At 44.3% G+C, this 20,000-nt stretch overlaps 1 protein-coding gene across 5 annotated transcripts in view; it reads right to left on the minus strand.

Moving 5' to 3' along the window:
* Positions 1 to 20,000, minus strand: part of herc2 (HECT and RLD domain containing E3 ubiquitin protein ligase 2) — a 59,027-nt gene that overhangs the window by 27,757 nt on the left and 11,270 nt on the right. For 3 of the 5 annotated variants that reach the window (XM_027157509.2, XM_027157510.2, XM_027157508.2), the window contains exons 11-40: positions 19,431 to 19,619; positions 18,588 to 18,739; positions 16,350 to 16,507; positions 16,149 to 16,262; positions 15,530 to 15,781; positions 11,364 to 11,557; positions 10,872 to 11,072; positions 10,532 to 10,760; positions 10,302 to 10,426; positions 9,694 to 9,872; positions 9,423 to 9,607; positions 8,981 to 9,145; positions 8,671 to 8,856; positions 8,412 to 8,582; positions 8,095 to 8,198; positions 7,862 to 8,012; positions 7,542 to 7,756; positions 6,538 to 6,670; positions 6,298 to 6,425; positions 5,075 to 5,270; positions 4,835 to 4,965; positions 4,538 to 4,711; positions 3,188 to 3,324; positions 2,375 to 2,526; positions 2,101 to 2,292; positions 1,503 to 1,690; positions 1,209 to 1,401; positions 751 to 933; positions 470 to 654; positions 182 to 329 (exon numbers count right to left, since the gene is read on the minus strand). In XM_027157509.2, coding sequence (XP_027013310.2) covers positions 182 to 329; positions 470 to 654; positions 751 to 933; positions 1,209 to 1,401; positions 1,503 to 1,690; positions 2,101 to 2,292; positions 2,375 to 2,526; positions 3,188 to 3,324; positions 4,538 to 4,711; positions 4,835 to 4,965; positions 5,075 to 5,270; positions 6,298 to 6,425; positions 6,538 to 6,670; positions 7,542 to 7,756; positions 7,862 to 8,012; positions 8,095 to 8,198; positions 8,412 to 8,582; positions 8,671 to 8,856; positions 8,981 to 9,145; positions 9,423 to 9,607; positions 9,694 to 9,872; positions 10,302 to 10,426; positions 10,532 to 10,760; positions 10,872 to 11,072; positions 11,364 to 11,557; positions 15,530 to 15,781; positions 16,149 to 16,262; positions 16,350 to 16,507; positions 18,588 to 18,739; positions 19,431 to 19,619 — 5,110 coding nt within the window. The remainder of the gene's footprint in view (positions 1 to 181; positions 330 to 469; positions 655 to 750; positions 934 to 1,208; positions 1,402 to 1,502; positions 1,691 to 2,100; positions 2,293 to 2,374; positions 2,527 to 3,187; positions 3,325 to 4,537; positions 4,712 to 4,834; positions 4,966 to 5,074; positions 5,271 to 6,297; positions 6,426 to 6,537; positions 6,671 to 7,541; positions 7,757 to 7,861; positions 8,013 to 8,094; positions 8,199 to 8,411; positions 8,583 to 8,670; positions 8,857 to 8,980; positions 9,146 to 9,422; positions 9,608 to 9,693; positions 9,873 to 10,301; positions 10,427 to 10,531; positions 10,761 to 10,871; positions 11,073 to 11,363; positions 11,558 to 15,529; positions 15,782 to 16,148; positions 16,263 to 16,349; positions 16,508 to 18,587; positions 18,740 to 19,430; positions 19,620 to 20,000) is intronic. The other 2 variants (XM_027157512.2, XM_027157511.2) reach the window with 2 other exon arrangements.

Below are 20,000 nucleotides of genomic sequence, written 5' to 3' on the forward strand. Positions count from 1 at the left end.
TGTCTAAGGTTTTACTGTAACCACAGGGAGAGCTGGGCGGAGACAGTGGAGAGAGCGAGACAGGGGGCGGGGCTTATAACGGCTCAGGTCATATTAACGAACTCGAGTCTGTCCAACGTTCATCGCCTGTTTTATATTCATACAGAAGTGTGTAAGAGCAGGAAGTGCTGACGTGCTCTACCTCTGAGCAGGGGCAGGTCTGAGGAGCAGGTGCTCAGGAGGCTTCCCAAGAAGCCAAACAGCTTTTCCACCAGGAACTTCATATCCTGAGAGCGCTCCGTTTTATCCCAGGAGGGCAGCACCGCCTGCAGCAGGCGCAGAGCCAGGATCTAAAGAAAAAGGCAGGACAAAGATCGTTCACAGTCAGACCACAGAGAGGACATCTGAGACGTCGTAACATCACCATAGCAACCCTAGTCCTTGACCGAAGCGATTTTACGGATCGTATAACATCGGTTGGTGTATAAACCTGTCTCTGTAGTGTGACGGCGGTAAACGACTGATGTCCCTCGACTATACGTATGAGCAGGTTGATCCAGGCTGAGGAGCTCAGCGTGCTGCACATCTGTGGCATCAGAGCTATGCTGCGGATAAATCCCAGAGTGCACCAGTTCCTGTGTTGCTCACGGGACACCAGCCTGTGTGACGAGCTCCCTGACACACACACACACACACACACACGCATAAGGAACAAAAAGTAAGCCACCGTGTGGATTACTGATTTAGAAGTTTAGTGAGAAGTTAAAGTACCGCTCTGGTCGTTGGTTCCGCTCTCCACCACCGTGCGCAGGAGACCACAAAGAGTCCTGACGGCTTCGACCTGCATCACCTCAGCGTGGACCCCGGACGACAGCGCCAGAATTTTCAGAACGTTCACCGTGCTGCTCAGCATCATGGCCGTGGGGTGCGTGCTCTTCTCCATCACCTCACCTTCTGAGAAACAGTTCATGGACATGGAGTCATGCACGAGAGCGACGCTATTTGTGACAGGATCTGACGAGGATTAGTTTGGCAGAAGACATTTTCACTGATGTTTGCTATACGTGTCTAACGTAGGCCGAGAAGGGCACGATGATCTAGTTCAATTCGTATTCTAAACATTCTCGGTTTACCATGATAGACAGTGAGGGGAGATATGACTGAAGGGGCGGAGCTTCCAAAGAGTCTTGGGTGTGTACCGAGACCGGGAGGGGAAAGGAAGTGCTCACCGATGTCGTCCTCCGTGTCCGAGTCCTCTGCGGGAGGCTGTGTGGCAGGAGGAGGTTCGGCCAGTTTTAGATCGTATTTGCCCTCTTTGCCCATTCTGTAGGAGTTTGTGCTGCCGGTGTCCCACTGCACGCGGATCCAGCCGTCTTCGCCGAGTTCGCCGATCACGCGGCCCAGACCCGGGGGAGGGCCGTCCTACAGCACGACCCGACACACACCCAGGTGATGCAGTACTCATAATATATCTGCTTAAAATATCGACTCAGCTCATCATCATCATCATCATCACCACGTACCTGATCGCCCCACTTCCAGTCCTGTCCTCTCATCACTCGGGTGCTGATCTTCATCATGGTGGCCAGCTCTGGGCCGGAGGCGGGGAGAGGGGCAGGGGCGGTCTCCTTCCTCGACTCCTCCAGCACCGTAGCCGATCCTCCGTGAGAGCTGGAAGCCAGATCCTCCTCGTTACTGTCTGAACTCGGACCTGTGCAGGACAGGACAAAAGTTTCAGGAAATAAAAAGATTGTCACCACAATGCAGGAAGTGTCACAACGAGTCACACACATCCCTGAGGAACGCCAGACTCCGATCGGTCAGAAGGCACCGATTTATTTTCCAGAACATCGACGATCGCAGCAGCTGCTAACCACAGGTTTATATTAACATGATAATGTTAGGGTTTCTATGGTAACAGCTCAATCCTATAGACTTTCGTTATATTTAGCAATGAATTAAAAAGTCATGCTAAAAAATTTTTTACCTGGAACCTTATCTCGGTTCTAAGGGTTCTACTAAAGGATTACGCCGAACAACTCTACAAAGAGACGTTAATAAAATGTTTTATATTCGAGTTCCTAAAAACATTCCTGCATGAAAGACGGAGCACACACTGACCGATGAGACGGAGCACACACTGAGTGAGAGCCAGGGTTCCTGAGTTGAGCAGCAGGCTCAGGCTGTTGGCTCCGTGTTTCAGAGTCAGCATGTGCAGCATGGCCAGAAGGAACCGTGCCTGAGGGATGGTGCCCAGGCTGGGACCTGCTGGGTTCTCGTTGGTGATGTTCTGCAGAGGAACAGGCTGCACTCCTGCACATGAAACACAGATTGTGTCATCAGATGAAGGTTTAGGTTTGTAACCGTAAGTGACCCATAAATACTGATGGTGTACCCAGTTCTTTAAATCTGACGCTGGCCTCCAGCAGGATGTTGCGGATGTTCTGGATGGACCACGTGTACAGCTTGCCGAAGGTGACCTCCAGGAGCATGCGGTTGAAGGGAGGAATGAGATCCACGTCCTTCAGACAGTCACTCAGAGGCTCTCTAGAACAGAAAGAGAAAGTAAACGGCGCATCCGCGAAGGCCACCGATTCAACAGGAGGAACGTTTATGTGAAGGATAAAAACACACAGAGGTGCTGTTATGGGTAAAGAAATCAGAACAGAGACGTACAATAACTACAGAGACGTGCCAATTACTATGGGGCTTATTCCTAAACACTCCCTGCATTGTACCATTTATCCGGTAAAGCTGTGGAACTTTTGTGAAAACATGTTAGTCCCTGTTCTCACAATAAGAGTCATTCACTCAATTCAGCCTTTTTTTCTGTCTTGGATGTTAATAATAATAACAACAACAACACAAATAATACTAAAAAAAACAACACCAGACGACAGGAGACTACAAAGTTATATAATGCTACAGCTTGACCCTCCTTCACCTCCCTGTTTATTAAAATGAGTGCATTCGTATGCTGCTGTTATTAATAACGTACTAAACCTTCTGACCAATTAGAATCCAGGATTTGACAGCAGTTAAGAATCATTTCTGTCAGTGAGTAAAAGATCCAACAGTGTTTCTTCAGAAGTGAGAGAGAGAGAAAAATAAACTGCCCCTCTAGGGGGTAAGACCACATCAGCTAACTAACCTTGCTAGCTAGCTAACATCGCTATGAAGCAGCAGAATGTTAGGTCTGAATATTTACCCAACATCATGACCCTCGGGGACGACCCTCTGCCACCCGCTGAGCATGGCGTACCGTACGGAGGGCAGCAGGAAGGTTTTGGCCGCTAGCTTCAGCATGGTGTCGATCCCCTCCAGCCTCACCTCTGCCCTCTCCAGCTGTGGACACATGATTCATGTCACGTTTCTGACTCACTTACACGCGTTTGTTTAAAACGATCTAAACCCTGAAGTAGCTTTTCTACCCGTCGCATAATTTTAAACTACCACCCAAGCCGGGGGCTTTGGGACATTTTCCCAAATTTGCATGTTGATGTTTATTCAATGTCTGTCTATCCACCACCTGTCACTATCAGAGGCTCAATTTATGTTGTTTATTATTTATTGTCTCATTTTTTATTTACCAACAGAACCTGACAGAAAATAAAAACCATGACAACGATTAGGTTTAATCAAGCTAGCAGGAGATGTTGTGCGGATAAACGTTTTCTTTAATAATTGCATATCAGATACAATTGATCATTTTATGATGTCATAAATATTTAATAATTAAAGGTTTGAGAAATGCTTCAGAAAACTGAGTCGGGCCGACAACTAAAACAAAAACAAAACTAACGTGTAGCCAATGAGAAGAAAGGGGCGTGTCTTGTCAATATGGGAGGAGAGAGTGTTCAGTGCGCGTGTGACATTAGCAGAAAGCGGTTTTAACATTGACATGGAGGATAAAAACAAAGAAAGAAAGCGAAGAAAGGCTTACGATAAGGACAAGAAGTAGGACGTGTTAATATAGGATCAGCTTTCCAGCGCTGGAGAGAACTGAAGGAGCAGGAAGTCGGCCACATATTCACAGGTTGGAGTTTCCCGAGTCAATAACTCCTGAGCTAAACGCTGTTACTACACAAATAACACCTCTTTTCTATCGTAGTAATGTAGAGAGGCAGCTACAACCGCGTTTTGTGTAGTAACAGCGTTTAGCTCAGGAGTTATCGACTCGGGAAACTCCGACCTGTGAATATGTGGCCGACTTTACTTAAGACGCCGAGGCGCTTTTTTCCTTCTCGATAGGTGAGTAACGTTGGTTTTGCTTTGTTACACAGAACTAATATATGCCTTTGTCCTTTACATCATTATGCTTGTGTGCCATTTTTGCTTGTTTGTTTATCTACAATCGTATTGTTCTTCCCTTCAGCTATGATAAAGACACGTTTCTTTCTGTTAGTCGCCTGGGTTACGTATGTATGTGTGGGCGGAGCTATCGATACAGTGGTGGGACCCGTTTGGGTTAGGGGCGTGTTTGTTTTGGTGATTTTATACGTCAACATTGGCTTTCAAACGACAGAGACCCCACCTTTAATATAAATTCCCACTGTACCTGCTTGAGGAGGCACTTTCTCATCTTCTCCACGTCGAGCGGCTCCTCTTTAAGAGCGAACTCCACGATGGTGCCCATGAGGCTGGACTGAGAACACGGGCCGTGCACACTGTGCTTCAGCCAGCGGTACTTCTGAACGTTCACCACCGTGTTCAGCAGAGGCTGCCACTTATCCTGACACGTGAACAAGGGGAACGTGTGAGGTGCATTATAGCCACAAGCGCAAGAACAGTGGCAATGAACGAACACATCTGGTCACACAGCTGTATCAGAGAAACATGACCAGCAGAGGATCACCTTGGGCAATTTGACGGTTTGTTTCTTGTCCACCGGTGTGGGACTGACAGGAAGTGAAGGCTCCTCCTCGTTGGTCCCTTCTCTATCCTGCTTACACTCCTCTACATCCGCAGACTCGGATTTCTTTGGCACTGAGAGAGAACAAACGTGGCAGCAGGTAAATAAATAAATAAATAAAGCAAGCTCCACTTCTGCCAGGTGGCGGAGGATGTTAGCGCTCCGGAGGATGTTAGCGCTCACCTCTCTTCTTCCTGTGCTCTCGGATCAATTTCTGAGTGATCGTCTTCCAGCGAGGCTGCGAGCTCAACAGCTTCAGCTTGCACATGACGGACAGGTCGTTACTCACAGCAGGCCTCAGCTCGTTAAAGAGAAAACGCAGCCTCTCGATGACGGGAGCGCACACCTCCTTATACGAGCGGCCCTGCTCCTGATGGGTCTGGGGGGGTAAAAACACAGGGTCGGGAAAGACCTTTAATGCTTTTTTACAGTTTGTTACACTTTACTGTTATGTACTACAGTTACAGTTGTGTACGATTCATAACCCTTTTCTGATGTTAACTGTTCTCTGCTGTTTAATGACTGTCTACTGCCCTTAAAGCTTTATTACTGCTTTATTACTGCCCTTAATGCTTTATTACTGCCCTTAATGCTTTAGTACTGCTTTATTACTGCCCTTAATGCTTTAGTACTGCTTTATTACTGCCCTTAATGCTTTATTACTGCCCTTAATGCTTTAGTACTGCTTTATTACTGCCCTTAATGCTTTATTACTGCCCTTAATGCTTTAGTACTGCTTTATTGCTGCCCTTAATGCTTTAGTACTGCCCTTAATGCTTTAGTACTGCTTTATTACTGCCCTTAATGCTTTAGTACTGCTTTATTACTGCCCTTAATGCTTTAGTACTGCTTTATTACTGCCCTTAATGCTTTAGTACTGCTTTATTACTGCCCTTAATGCTTTAGTACTGCCCTTAATGCTTTAGTACTGCTTTAGTACTGCTTTATTACTGCCCTTAATGCTTTAGTACTGCCCTTAATGCTTCAGTACTGCCCTTAATGCTTTAGTACTGCCCTTAATGCTTTAGCACTGCTTTAGTACTGCTTTAGTACTGCCCTTAATGCTTTATTACTGCCCTTAATGCTTTAGTACTGCCCTTAATGCTTTAGTACTGCCCTTAATGCTTTGGTACTGCTTTATTACTGCCATTAATGCTTTCTGCTCCTTGTGTATTATTATTCACACCTGTTTATTTCTATTTACTGCCGTTGTTTTTGTTTACTGCTCTTCATTACACTTTCCACCTATTTACTCCCATTCGTTACTGTATTTTTCTGGTTAGTGTTGTTTAAGTGTTGTTTTTGTTTATAACTGATGGCCCTGTAGCAGAAAGAGAAAAAAAACTCACCACAGAATAAGATTCATGCACTCACGCTTAAATTATAAACCTGTCAAATTCTCTTACTTTGATTAAAGAGCATTTGGCCTGGTAGACCATCCGACAGACGTCGATCACAGATTTAGGGAGGGACCTCTGCTTCCCCTGGTCCACAGCCAAGGCACATTGATTGACGAGTGTGAGGGCAACGTGACCTGAGACACACAACGATCGTCGGATTATATGACGAAGTGTGTAGGATGTATGAACGTGGCCGCAGAGCAGCGACGTGGGATTTGTGTACGTATGATGCGGTTGCTAGGTTACCAAGGTCCTGGTGTTTAAGAAGGCAGCAGAGCAGGAGGCGACCCACATCCTCCACTGGGTGTTCTGGCGGGAAGGTGATGGGAGTGATGAGGTGATACTGTTTACAGCAGCGTTCTATTTGGCATAAAAAGTCCTGAAATACAAACGGGAGACTTTAACAACTGTACAGTTATAACTCAGCCCTAAGAGGTATGAAGTGAACTATAGCACTTGATAGTCAGGATTAGTTGGATATGTCAAGGTAACGCCGTTTGCCCTACCTTTGGGGCAGCCTTGAGGGCACTACAGACGATGCAGTCACGTATTTCTTACTTACTGTAGGAGCAGCATGAAGGGAACCGTCACTTTTCACCCCACTTAAAGGCACCATCACTTTTTCATCCAGCATAGACTCCCCCTAGAGGGCACTATATTACTTTATCAAATTGTCTCTACTGTAACGGGCACCCTATAGGGCACTTAGTTTTATCTAGATCGTGGGTTCACTAGAGGTTAATTTACAACATTCACTTTTAAACGGGGAGATATTGTACATTTCTTTAACCAGGTGGCTACAGACAACATGCCTGGAAATATGATGCAGTGTGTGTGTGTGTCTGTGTGTGTCTCTCTGTCTCTCTGTGTGTGTGTGTGTCTGTCTGTCTGTGTGCATGCGCACGTGTCTGTGTGTGTGTGTATCTCTGTGTGTGTGTGTGTGTGTGTGTGTGTCTCTCTCTCTCTGTGTGTGTCTGTCTCTGTGTGTGTGTGTCTGTCTCTGTGTGTGTGTGTGTGTGTGTCTCTGTGTGTGTGTGTCTCTCTGTCTCTCTCTCTGTGTGTGTGTGTCTGTCTGTGTGCATGCGCACGTGTCTGTGTGTGTGTGTATCTCTGTGTGTGTGTGTGTCTCTGTGCGTGTGTGTGTGTGTGTGTCTCTCTCTGTGTGTGTGTGTGTGTGTGTGTGTCTCTGTGTGTCTCTGTGTGTGTGTCTCTGTGTGTGTGTGTCTCTGTGTGTGTGTGTGTGTGTGCACCTTCACAGTGTGGTCCTGTGTAGTGTTATCAACGATGGCCTGCAGGAAAGGCTGTGCGTGGTCACTCAGCGTGATTCTGCGAGAGTACAGCTTGGCTTTATCAGGTGTTGTGGTCCCTGGAGAGCTGCAGTGGTCTTCATCCTTCTCCTCGTTATAGTTATAGTGGATCTGACTGGTCTGAAGACCTCCGCAGAAGATCGACGACTGCAGCCATTCTGAAACACGAGCGTGAAACCTAGTCAGTCCTGTTTATTCAGAACCATGACCACATCCAGCACGGGGACTGAAGATGTGTGTGAATGTTGACTATACAAACTCACTGGCACATTCTATCTCCATGCGTGACAGAGGTGTGCTCAGGGCCAGGTAAGAAGCATGAAGCCCCAGCAGTAAGCCGAGGTTCCTCTCGGTGTCGATCAGAGGGGACGACAGGCTGCTCAGGTCCGGCGTCGTCACCGTCTCCTGATTGGGCTGGACGCAGAAATGACAAGTCAAGACGGTTACAAATTCTACACCAGTCTAAATAAATAGAAGCGGACATGACAGACTTTACCTCCATGTACTGGCCGACACAGAAGGCCTGCATGGACTCTCGCGTGTCCTCAAACTGTAGTGCAGCTTCCAAAGCCACCACAGGGTCCTCACCAGCAAACTGAGCTACACACGAGCAGAAAAGATGATCATTCAACAAAGGATATACGAGAATTCACTTAAATTATTTAATCATAAACTATAAAACTTCCTATAACCTAATCGCAACTTTTCATTTATTTAATTATTCATTTATTTAAATTAATTTCAAAATTGTTTACGAATAAAAACGGTCTAAATGATCAAATATACAAACGTTTTTTGATTTTTTTTTTGTACCAAGGATGGTGCTCCCGGTCAGAGACTGTGCCTGGAAGTCTTTGATGTCGTAGACTTTCCCGTCGATAATGGTCCAGAACCCACCATCTTTGTTGTGGTTCTCCAGGTCAGCTTTGCGTATAAGCGACACCTCTTCGTTGTTCTTCGTGCCCGGGCCTGTAAAAAATGACCCTGTGAACAAAGACATATTGAAGACGTTTAAACTGCGAGATCTGTCTGGTTATTCGTAAAGGGGTCACGCTGGAGCGCCTTGGCATACCCATGAGTCCAGGCCAGGCCAGGTCTTCGTTGTCGTCTCGTTCGCTGCCGGGAGCAAGGTGGTTAAAACGGTCCAGGTGCTCGAGCAGTCCAGCCAGCAGAGGAATGGAACCGGTGTCCTGCATCAGACCTGCATCCAGAGTCAGCAGCAGAATGATGGACACCACCAACTCAGGGAGCAGGACACCTGCAGCAGGAGCGACAGAGACACACACACTCACGCACCATTCGGTGTACCAACTAATCATAGCTTAGGAATAAACCTCCAGGCAAATCGGATCAACTATGGGGTGGTGAGGTTATAAGATCACCTGTAAGATCTCCCTCGATGACATGAGACACTTCAGCAAAGTGACGGTGACTGTTGAAGGCGATGCTGGTGGCCACAGGCAAAATGTCTCCGATGTGTGTGCACAGCAACGCAATGTACTTCTTCAACAGAGAGCCCACTCCCAATATCTCAGACTGGGTCAGAGCTGAGAGACAAAGACAGACAGACAGACAAATTACGGAGTATGAAACTTTACTGATCCTGAGGGAAACTGCAGGAAGAAAAAAAAATAAAATAAAAGTGTGTGTCTGTGTGTCTGTCTATGCACACGTGTGTGCGTGTGTTCATATGTGCGCACGCGCGTGCGCGCATAGGTGCGCACGCGTGTGTGTGCATAGGTGCGCACGCGTGTGTGTGCATAGGTGCGCACGCGTGTGTGTGCATAGGTGTGCGTGTGCATAGGTGTGCGCTCCAACACTCACTGTAATCTCCGACTCCGGTGGTGCCGTTCACTCCCACGTACAGTTTACAGATCAGAAGTCTCTGGAAGCGCAGCAGCAGGTCGAGCGAAGCCGAGCGCTCTTTACTCACCTGCTCTGCGTCCTGACAGTGTGAAATGCGTCGAGCCACATCTTTCAGTCTGGTTATCGTCTGTGAAGCCATGTTCCTGCACCGAGGAGGAGAGGAGAGACCGTGAAAGCCTTACCTGGTCAGCACTAGGTGTGAACGGAGCAGGTGTGTAGCTGTGTGTACCTGAGCAGCTGCTGCACCAGCTGGACCAGCGGTAAACTCTGCTTGCTGGCTGACTCGTAGATGCCGGTGTTGATGAGGTCTTTATCCAGGGCGGTGCGACAGCGGTGCAGGGTGGAGACGTTGGCCTCCTGCTCATCGATCTCCTTCTCTTTCTGAGCTTCCTTCTTAGCTTCGATGTCCTGAGTACACACACACAATATATATTAAACAATGTCACAGCCCTGTGGATTATAACAAATAAATCATCAGATGTTAAATCTGTCCATTACTCCATGTTAGCAGTTGTGGGCTTGGCCTGTCGAGCTGCAGGAAGAAAAGCAGGAAGAAAGAAAGAAAGAAAGAAAGAAAGAAAGAAAGAAAGAAAGAAAGAAAGAAAGAAAGAGACAGACAGACAGACAGACAGACAGACAGAAAGACAGACAGAAAGAAAAACACAGACAGACAGACAGACAGGCAGACAGAAAGAGAAAGAAAGAAAAAAAAAGACAGGCAGAAAAAAAGAAAAAGACAGAAAGAAAGACACAGACAAAGACAGTAATACAGAAAGAAAGAAAAAGACAGACAGACACAGACACAGACAGACAGACAGAGATAACACAAGCACAGACCTGAATCTCGGCTGTGATGGCAGCATTCAGAGCAGACTCCAACCCTCCGTCTGCCATTAAACTGCTGACCAGCAGGTCAATCATAAACCTGCGACCTGGACTTACACTCATCTCGTGGCTGGAGGCTGAAACACACAGACATGTTAATGTCCTGAAGTCGTGGATGATACACTATGCATTATTCTGAGACGATGTGTGTGATGTGGAACCTTGTGGAACCTGAGACTGACCTGCGTTGGGTAGCAGTGATGACAAGGCTCTGGCTCGTTCCTCAGCAGTGGGTAATAGCACTGACCAGCCACTCTGGAGCACGGCCTGCGCAGCCGCCTGCACCGTGTTCAACACCCCGGCGTTGCTGGCCAGCGTCACCACCGTCTGCTTGAGGCTGTTGAGCAGACTGCTGCCCAGGCCCAGCCCCAGCTCCTCAGGGTCCACCTGATTACTGATAGCAGAGTGGAGCTACACACACACACACACACACACACACACACACACAGCATTTAATTAGCTACGTACACACACAGCAACGTAACCACAAAGAATAAACTGTTATGTTGACTGTACACATACCTGCAGTCGGAGCAAGTTGAGCGTGGACACCACCATACACTCCTTCTCCTGAGACGGAGGCCAGTCTGAGCTGCCGTCCAACCCCTCGCTGATCTGACGCAGCAGCAGGTCCAGCTGCTCGAACGTCATGGGACAGACGTCCACCACGAAGGGCACACGCAGCCCCACAGACCACTCCGAGCACGAGGACCACGCAAAACTCTGTTGAAACCCCGGACAGGACCGCTTCATCAGGCTCATAGACATTTAAATGTTCGCTGCTTAATGATCAGCAGTTCATTCTCAACTAGTGAATTCACAGGTCAAAGTTCATCTAGATGAATTGTGACCTCTGATTGTGTCATCTGCACTTCAGCGAGTCTAATTAGACAGAGACGTGTGATAATATTTATTAAAGACGTCTCACTGAAACTAATCCAATGCTCAAGAGCTGCTGGAGTTTAATTTAATTATAATATAATATATAATAGAGATACAGCATCATGTCAGTACCTGTGCTGGACCACAGGAAATGCCCACAATGTGTTTGGAGTTGAGTCCTGGCAGAGCTTTAGGCTGCTTCTTGTTGGAGAAAAGTGTGTCAAAGTGCTGGAGTTTATCATTACTGCCCCAGCTGTGCACCTCGCCATCGTCAGTGAGGGCCAGGCAGTGTGTGGAGCCCACGGCGATATCCACCACCTTTTTACCTGAGGAGCACCACACACACACACACACAAACACACACACACACACACAGACAGACAGGCAGACAGACAGGCACACACAGAGACACATTTACATTTACAGTATTTGGCAGACACAGACACACACACAGACACACACAAAGAGACACACACACACAGACACACACACACACAGACACACACACACAGACACACACACAGAGACACACACACAGAGACACACACACAGAGACACACACACAGAGACACACACACAGAGACACACACACAGAGACACACACACAGAGACACACACACACACAGAGACACACACACACACAGAGACACACAGAGACACACACACACAGAGACACACACACACAAACACACACAGAGACACACACACACAGACACACACACACACACACAGACACACACACACACACACAGACACACACACACACACACACACACACACACGTGATCATCTCCATTACCCAAATAAAATAATGACCCTATTAACCAGAAGACACAAAGCAGCTTTACATTTTTTGTATGTATGTGCAGTATGTATGTGCAGTATGTATGTGCAGTATGTATGTGCAGTATGTACAGTATGTATGTACAGTATGTATGTGCAGTATGTATGTGCAGTATGTATGTGCAGTATGTGCGTACAGTATGTACAGTATGTATGTGCAGTGTGTACAGTATGTGCGTACAGTATGTATGTACAGTATGTATGTACAGTATGTGCGTACAGTATGTATGTACAGTATGTATGTGCAGTGTGTACAGTATGCGCGTACAGTATGTACGTACAGTATGTACGTACAGTATGTATGTACAGTATGTACAGTATGTATGTGCAGTATGTATGTGCAGTATGTATGTGCAGTATGTGCGTACAGTATGTGCGTACAGTATGTGCAGTATGTATGTACAGTATGTATGTACAGTATGTATGTGCAGTGTGTACAGTATGCGCGTACAGTATGTATGTACAGTATGTACGTACAGTATGTATGTACAGTATGTGCAGTATGTATGTACAGTATGTATGTACAGTATGTACGTACAGTATGTACGTACAGTATGTACGTACAGTATGTACAGTATGTACGTACAGTATGTATGTACAGTATGTATGTACAGTATGTATGTGCAGTGTGTACAGTATGCGCGTACAGTATGTACAGTATGTATGTACAGTATGTATGTACAGTATGTATGTACAGTATGTACAGTATGTACGTACGTACAGTATGTACAGTATGTACGTACAGTATGTACGTACAGTATGTACGTACAGTATGTATGTACAGTATGTATGTACAGTATGTGCGTACAGTATGTGCGTACAGTATGTGTAGTATGTGCGTACAGTATGTATGTGCAGTGTGTGTACAGTATGTATGTACAGTATGTGCAGTATGTATGTACAGGATGTAAAGTACGTATGTATGTACTGTATGTACAGTATGTATGTACTGTATGCATGTACTGTATGCATGTGCAGTATGCATGTGCAGTATGCACGTACAGTATGCACGTACAGTATGCACGTACAGTATGCACGTACAGTACGCACGTACAGTACGCACGTACAGTACGTACGTACAGTACGTACGTACAGTACGTACGTACTGTACGTACGTACAGTACGTACAGTACGTACGTACGTACAGTACGTACAGTACGTACGTACAGTACGTACGTACAGTACGTACGTACAGTACGTACGTACAGTACGTACGTACAGTACGTACGTACAGTATGTACAGTATGTATGTACAGTATGTACAGTATGTATGTACAGTATGTACAGTATGTATGTACAGTATGCATGTACAGTATGTATGTACAGTATGTACAGTATGTACGTACAGTATGTATGTACAGTATGTACAGTATGTATGTACAGTATGTATGTACAGTATGTGCAGTATGTGCGTACAGTATGTGTAGTATGTGCGTACAGTATGTATGTGCAGTGTGTGTACAGTATGTATGTGCAGTATGTGCAGTATGTATGTACAGTATGTAAAGTACGTATGTATGTACTGTATGTACAGTATGTATGTACTGTATGTACAGTATGTAAAGTATGTATGCATGTGCAGTATGCATGTACAGTATGTATGTACAGTATGTGCAGTATGTGCGTACAGTATGTGTAGTATGTGCGTACAGTATGTATGTACAGTATGTGCGTACAGTATGTATGTGCAGTGTGTGTACAGTATGTATGTACAGTATGTGCAGTATGTATGTACAGTATGTAAAGTACGTATGTATGTACTGTATGTACAGTATGTATGTACTGTATGTACAGTATGTAAAGTATGTATGCATGTGCAGTATGCATGTACAGTGTGTATGTACAGTATGTACAGTATGTACAGTATGTATGTGCAGTATGTATGTGCAGTATGCATGTGCAGTATGTACAGTGTGTATGTGCAGTGTGTATGTGCAGTGTGTATGTGCAGTATGCATGTACAGTATGCATGTACAGTATGCATGTGCAGTGTGTGCAGTATGCATGTACAGTATGTGCAGTATGCATGTACAGTATGCATGTGCAGTATGCATGTGCAGTATGCATGTGCAGTGTGTATGTACGTATGTACTGTATGTACAGTATGTAAAGTATGTATGCATGTGCAGTATTCATGTACAGTATGTATGTGCAGTGTGTATGTACAGTATGTGCAGTGTGTATGTACAGTAAATATGTGCAGTATGTATGTACAGTAAATATGTGCAGTATGTATGTACAGTATGTGCAGTGTGTATGTGCACAGTATGTATGTGCAGTATGTATGTGCAGTATGTATGTGCAGTGTGTATGTGCAGTATGTGCAGTGTGTATGTGCACAGTATGTATGTGCAGTATGTATGTGCAGTATGTATGTGCAGTATGTATGTGCAGTGTGTGTGTGTGTGCAGTGTGTGTGTGTGCGCAGTGTGTATGTGCAGTGTGTATGTGCAGTATGTATGTGCAGTATGCATGTGCAGTATGTACAGTATGTATGTACAGTATGTGCAGTGTGTATGTGCAGTGTGTATGTGCAGTGTGTATGTGCAGTGTGTATGTGCAGTATGTGCAGTATGCAAGTACAGTATGTATGTACAGTATGTATTGGGCTTCCTCACAAAACCCTTCATAAGCTGCAACTCGTTCAAAACTCTTCTGCCCGTATTATCACTCGTCCTCCCTCTAACCATCATATTACACCTGTTCTGGAACAGCTTCACTGGCTTCCCATTAATTTTCGTATCAAGTATAAAATTCTTCTTCTAACATTTAAAGCTATCCACAATCTTGCACCTTCATATCTTCTTGATCTTCTTCATACTCCAAAACCAACTCGCACTCTTAGGTCTTCTTCTTCCACTCATTTCATTGTTCCCTCTGTCCGTCTTGTAACGATGGGGAACAGAGCTTTCAGTTACTCTGCACCTCAGCTCTGGAACTCACTTCCATCTGAGCTCCGTAATATTGATTCTCTTTCATCATTTAAATCTCAGCTTAAAACTCATCTGTTTAGTTTAGCATATTCTACATCATGATTTGTAATGTTGGTCCAATTTTTTTTTTTTTTTCTATGTAAGTATTGTATAACTATATTTTTTGTTGTTTTTCTTCTTCTTTTGTACGGTGACCTTGAGTGTTAGAAAGGCGCCTTTAAATAAAATGTATTATTATTATTATTATTATGTGCAGTATGTATGTACAGTATGTGCAGTATGTATGTACAGTATGTGCGTGCAATGTGTATGTGCAGTGTGTATGTGCAGTGTGTATGTGCAATGTGTATGTGCAATGTGTATGTGCAGTGTGTATGTACAGTATGTGCAGTATGTATGTGCAGTATGTATGTGCAGTATGTGCAGTATGTATGTGCAGTATGTATGTGCAGTATGTATGTGCAGTATGTATTTATGCATATTGTCCTGCTATAGAAAGAGAAGTTCTGGTTAAAGCCTGACCTTGCAGACTGTCCAGCAGTTTTGGGTAGCGGACGTGTTCGTCGGTGCCGTGACCCAGTCTCTGGTTGTCTCCTTTACCCCATGTGTAAACTTGTCCGTCTTTAGTCAGAGCCACAGAGAACTGACTTCCACAGCACACCTTCACTATATCCAGATCCTGCAGCTTCTCCACCAGCTTCGGGCTCTTACAGCCATCACTGCCTCCGCGCCCTAGCTTCCCATAGTCTCCGTCCCCCCACGACCACACCTGACCTGCAGACAGACAGACAGACAAAAAAATTAAACAAACCTGGAAATGATGCTAAATGGTATTAAACTAAATATAAATATCCAATACCATTAAGTCCTGACAAACAAGAAGTTCTAATTTGCATGACCAAAAGATTTAGATGTAGATTATATGCATTTTATAAATGCATATAATATTCAAATTGATTAATGTTAGTATAAATAATTAAGTTCTTTTAAAAAAATCTAACAATATTTAAATTACAAATATGCTACAGTATTAAAAAGACTACATTATTCAACATAATTATACAAATAAAAATATATAATAATTCATAAAGAATATCCTAGCACAGTCAAAATAAAAACAATTCTATTCATTGGTTCATACCATTCTCAGTGACCGCAAGCGTCTGTGCGTCTCCGCTGCCACAGGCCACGTCGATGACCTTCAGCCCCTTCAGAGCGGTCACCAGCATGGGTGTGGTCTGGTCCTCGCTAGAGCCTGCGACAGATCAGATTAATCAGAGACGTCCGAATAAACCCGAGTGTTGTGTTAGTGTTTCACACCGAGTCTTTAGAGAGACTTTACCGTGTCCCAGTCGGCCGTAGTTTCCTCTGCCCCACGTGTACAGAGCGCCGTCTGCGGTGATGGCGGCACTGTATGTGCTTCCACAGGCGATATGGACCACGTGCTTCCCGGGCTGCTTCCCAGAAAATGCGACGATCATGGTCGGTTCTTCTAAATAACTACAAAACCAAGACATGTAGAAATAACAAGATATTAAAATAAAAAAATAAAAAATAACTCTGACTCAAGGTTTTACATTTTATTTCACATAAAGAAGCTGGTGTACTCCAGCCCAGTAGGGGGCATCATGGTTAGAGAGTTTGACTCCTAACCCTAAGGTTGTGGGTTCGAGTCTCGGGCCGGCAATACCACGACTGAGGTGCCCTTGAGCAAGACACCGAACCCCCCCAACTGCTCCCTGGGCGCCGCAGCATAAATGGCTGCCCAATGCTCCGGGTGTGTGTTCACGGTGTGTGTGTGTGTGTGTGTGTGTGCGCACTTTGGATGGGTTTAACGCAGAGAACGAATTCTGAGTACGGGTCACCGTACTTAGCCGTACGTCACGTCACGTTCATGACTTTTTTTTTTATGTTAGAGGATTTAGAAACACTGTTAAAAACAGGAGTACACAAGATGGATTCAAAAGCAGTCCACCATAAATCATAATAATCATAATAATAAGTAAATTACGATTCGTGGAGAAATGTGTGTAGTTATTATTGTAATTATCAAGCTGATTTAAGTTGAAATGCTCTGGAATAATGAGCGATTTCTGCTCGTGCTCACTCCTGATGTAAACGTATCTGTTCATTTGGGTCACGATGTTTTCGTCCTCGTTGGTGTTTGTGTTTTTATATTCATCTTAGCCTTGGGAATTATTGTTATGGTCTACAGTGTGTCCTTTACACCTACACATCTGTATAGAAGCCAGCTGTGTCCAACTCCTGTTTAGACTACACGACACCCGCAGTGTCCTCCAGTACATGTTTATTATTATACCATGGATCATAATCTGCTGATTCATTAGCCGTCTCACTTCTGATCAAACTGTTCAGAGTTTCTTCCGTAACTGACTTTATTAACTTAAACTGTGCTGTAAATCTTTCTGAAGGACCATAAAAATACTGCAAGGTAAGAGGCTGATGAGCACGAGAGAGATCTGAGTACATTAATCACACAAGACACGAGACAGGCGTACTCAGGGTACAGCTGGCAAAAAGCATTTTAAAGAACAAGTTCACACCTTAAAGCATCATTTGTTTCATGGGCATTTGTGTCATTAGAGTAACATATTCTTCTCACAAAAACCTGGCTGTTTTGTGTGCCACTGCATCATTAATGTAATCTGTATTCATGCCATCATGGTAATGTGCAGTCTTGTGTTGTGCATTTGTGTCATTACGGTAATCCGTATTCATGTCATTATATAATGTGCATGTTGTGTCATATGTTGTGCGTTTGTGTCATTACGGTAATCCGTATTCATGTCATTATGTAATGTGCATGTTGTGTCATTATGTTGTGCGTTTGTATCATTACGGTAATCCGTATTCATGTCATTATGTAATGTGCATGTTGTGTCATTATGTTGTGCGTTTGTATCATTACGGTAATCCGTATTCATGTCATTATGTAATGTGCATGTTGTGTCATTATGTTGTGCATCTGTATCATTACGGTAATCCGTATTCATGTCATTATGTAATGTGAGTGTTGCGTCATTATGTTGTGCGTTTGTATCATTACGGTAATCTGTATTCATGTCATTCTGAAAATAGTAATCCCATGTTCGTTTGTGTCATTACCATTATGTTATAAATACATGTTAATGTAATGTTTATTCTTGTCATTATGTTTTTCATGTGCATGAGTTTTTTTTAGGGTCCTTATGGTAACAACGTTCTTCATATAATAGTTTATTCTGGTCAATATGATAACTTATTCGTTACAGTAACGATGTGTTTCAATGTTGTTTTAATGTTATTTTAAATGCGTTTGGGTCATTAAGGTAACAGCGGTTTTCATGTCATTACAGTAACTACACTACAGTCATAACCTGAAGTTCATGAGCATTTGGGTCGTTATGTTTATGTGCATTTAAGTCATTATGACAAGAGAATAGAACAATGCTATTCGCTTCGTTGGTATTGCTAGCATTACGTCAACAATGAACCGATACTTGTATACTGATGTCATTATGTCGTAGTATTTCAAAACCTTTGTTTGTTTGTTTTTAATAAACAAAAGAGAAGTTCTTACGTGGTGTCTCCATGTCCGAGTCGTCCTCCGTCTCCACATCCCCAGGAGAAAACCTCTCCGTTGGATGAAAGAGCAAGGTAATGCTGGCCTTCAGGGTGAGCAGCCAGCTTCAATATCTTCCTGGATGCCAGGCTATGAAGGAGCATAGGGGCCTAGAACACACACACACACAGACAAAGACAGACACACACACAAAGACACACACACACAAAGACACACACACACACACACACAAAGACAGACACACACACACACACAAAGACAGACACACACGCACACACAAAGACAGACAGACACACAAAGACAGACAGACACACAAAGACAGACAGACACACAAAGACAGACAGACACACAAAGACACACACAGAAACAGACACACACACAAAGACAGACACACACACAAAGACAGACACACACAGACAGACAAAGACAGACACACAGAAACAGACACACACACAAAGACAGACACACAGAGACACAGAGACACACACAGAAACAGACACACACACAAAGACAGACACACACACAAAGACAGACACACACACAAAGACAGACACACAAAGACAGACACACAGAAACAGACACACACACAAAGACAGACACACAGAGACACAGAGACACACACACACAAAGACAAAGACAGACACACACACAAAGACACACAGACACAGACACACACACAAAGACACACACAGACACACAAACACAAAATCACACAGACACAAAATCACACAGAGACACACACAAACACACACACACACAGACACAGGTGATGGTTAGCAGAGAGCACCTTAGTCGTGTGGAGTACTACACTGTGATGGCTCAGTGTGATGGGACACTCACTAGTGTGGTGTTTTTATAATTCTGAGTGTAGACAGCACCAGAGACGGACAGCAGCAGAAAGCCTTTCTCCGAACACACGATTTGGGTCACGCCCAGGTTGGATAAAGCTTTGCACTGGATTGGTCCGTTCAGATTGGCATAGACTTTCCATCCCAGCAACCCCCAGCCAATGGCCTCCTGTAATGTACTCTAAAAAAAAACTCAATCAGAGAGAGACATGCAGCAGCAACGCTGTCTGACATCACGCAGAAAATCTACAACTGTATAAAATCTTGGAGACAATTTCTTGACGATTCACCAAAAAAAAAAAAAAAAAAAAAATTTGATTTGAGTATGTTCTAAAATTATTGGCACCCTAGGCAATAAATAAATATTAGAACAGTTGGTTTGATCAGTGGCATCGTGAAGCGTAATAAATTTAGCGTTATCCGGCCAGTTTGTTTAATTCTATAAATAAAAGTCTACGGAATTAAAATTCTAAAAATAAAATAACTAATACTTATTCTAGAAAATTGATTACAAAAAAAACAACTCAGACCTCCAAGTCCACATAAAGAAAAATATTAAATT

Source organism: Tachysurus fulvidraco, chromosome 5 (assembly GCF_022655615.1).
Source record: "Tachysurus fulvidraco isolate hzauxx_2018 chromosome 5, HZAU_PFXX_2.0, whole genome shotgun sequence".
Lineage (NCBI taxonomy): Eukaryota > Metazoa > Chordata > Actinopteri > Siluriformes > Bagridae > Tachysurus > Tachysurus fulvidraco.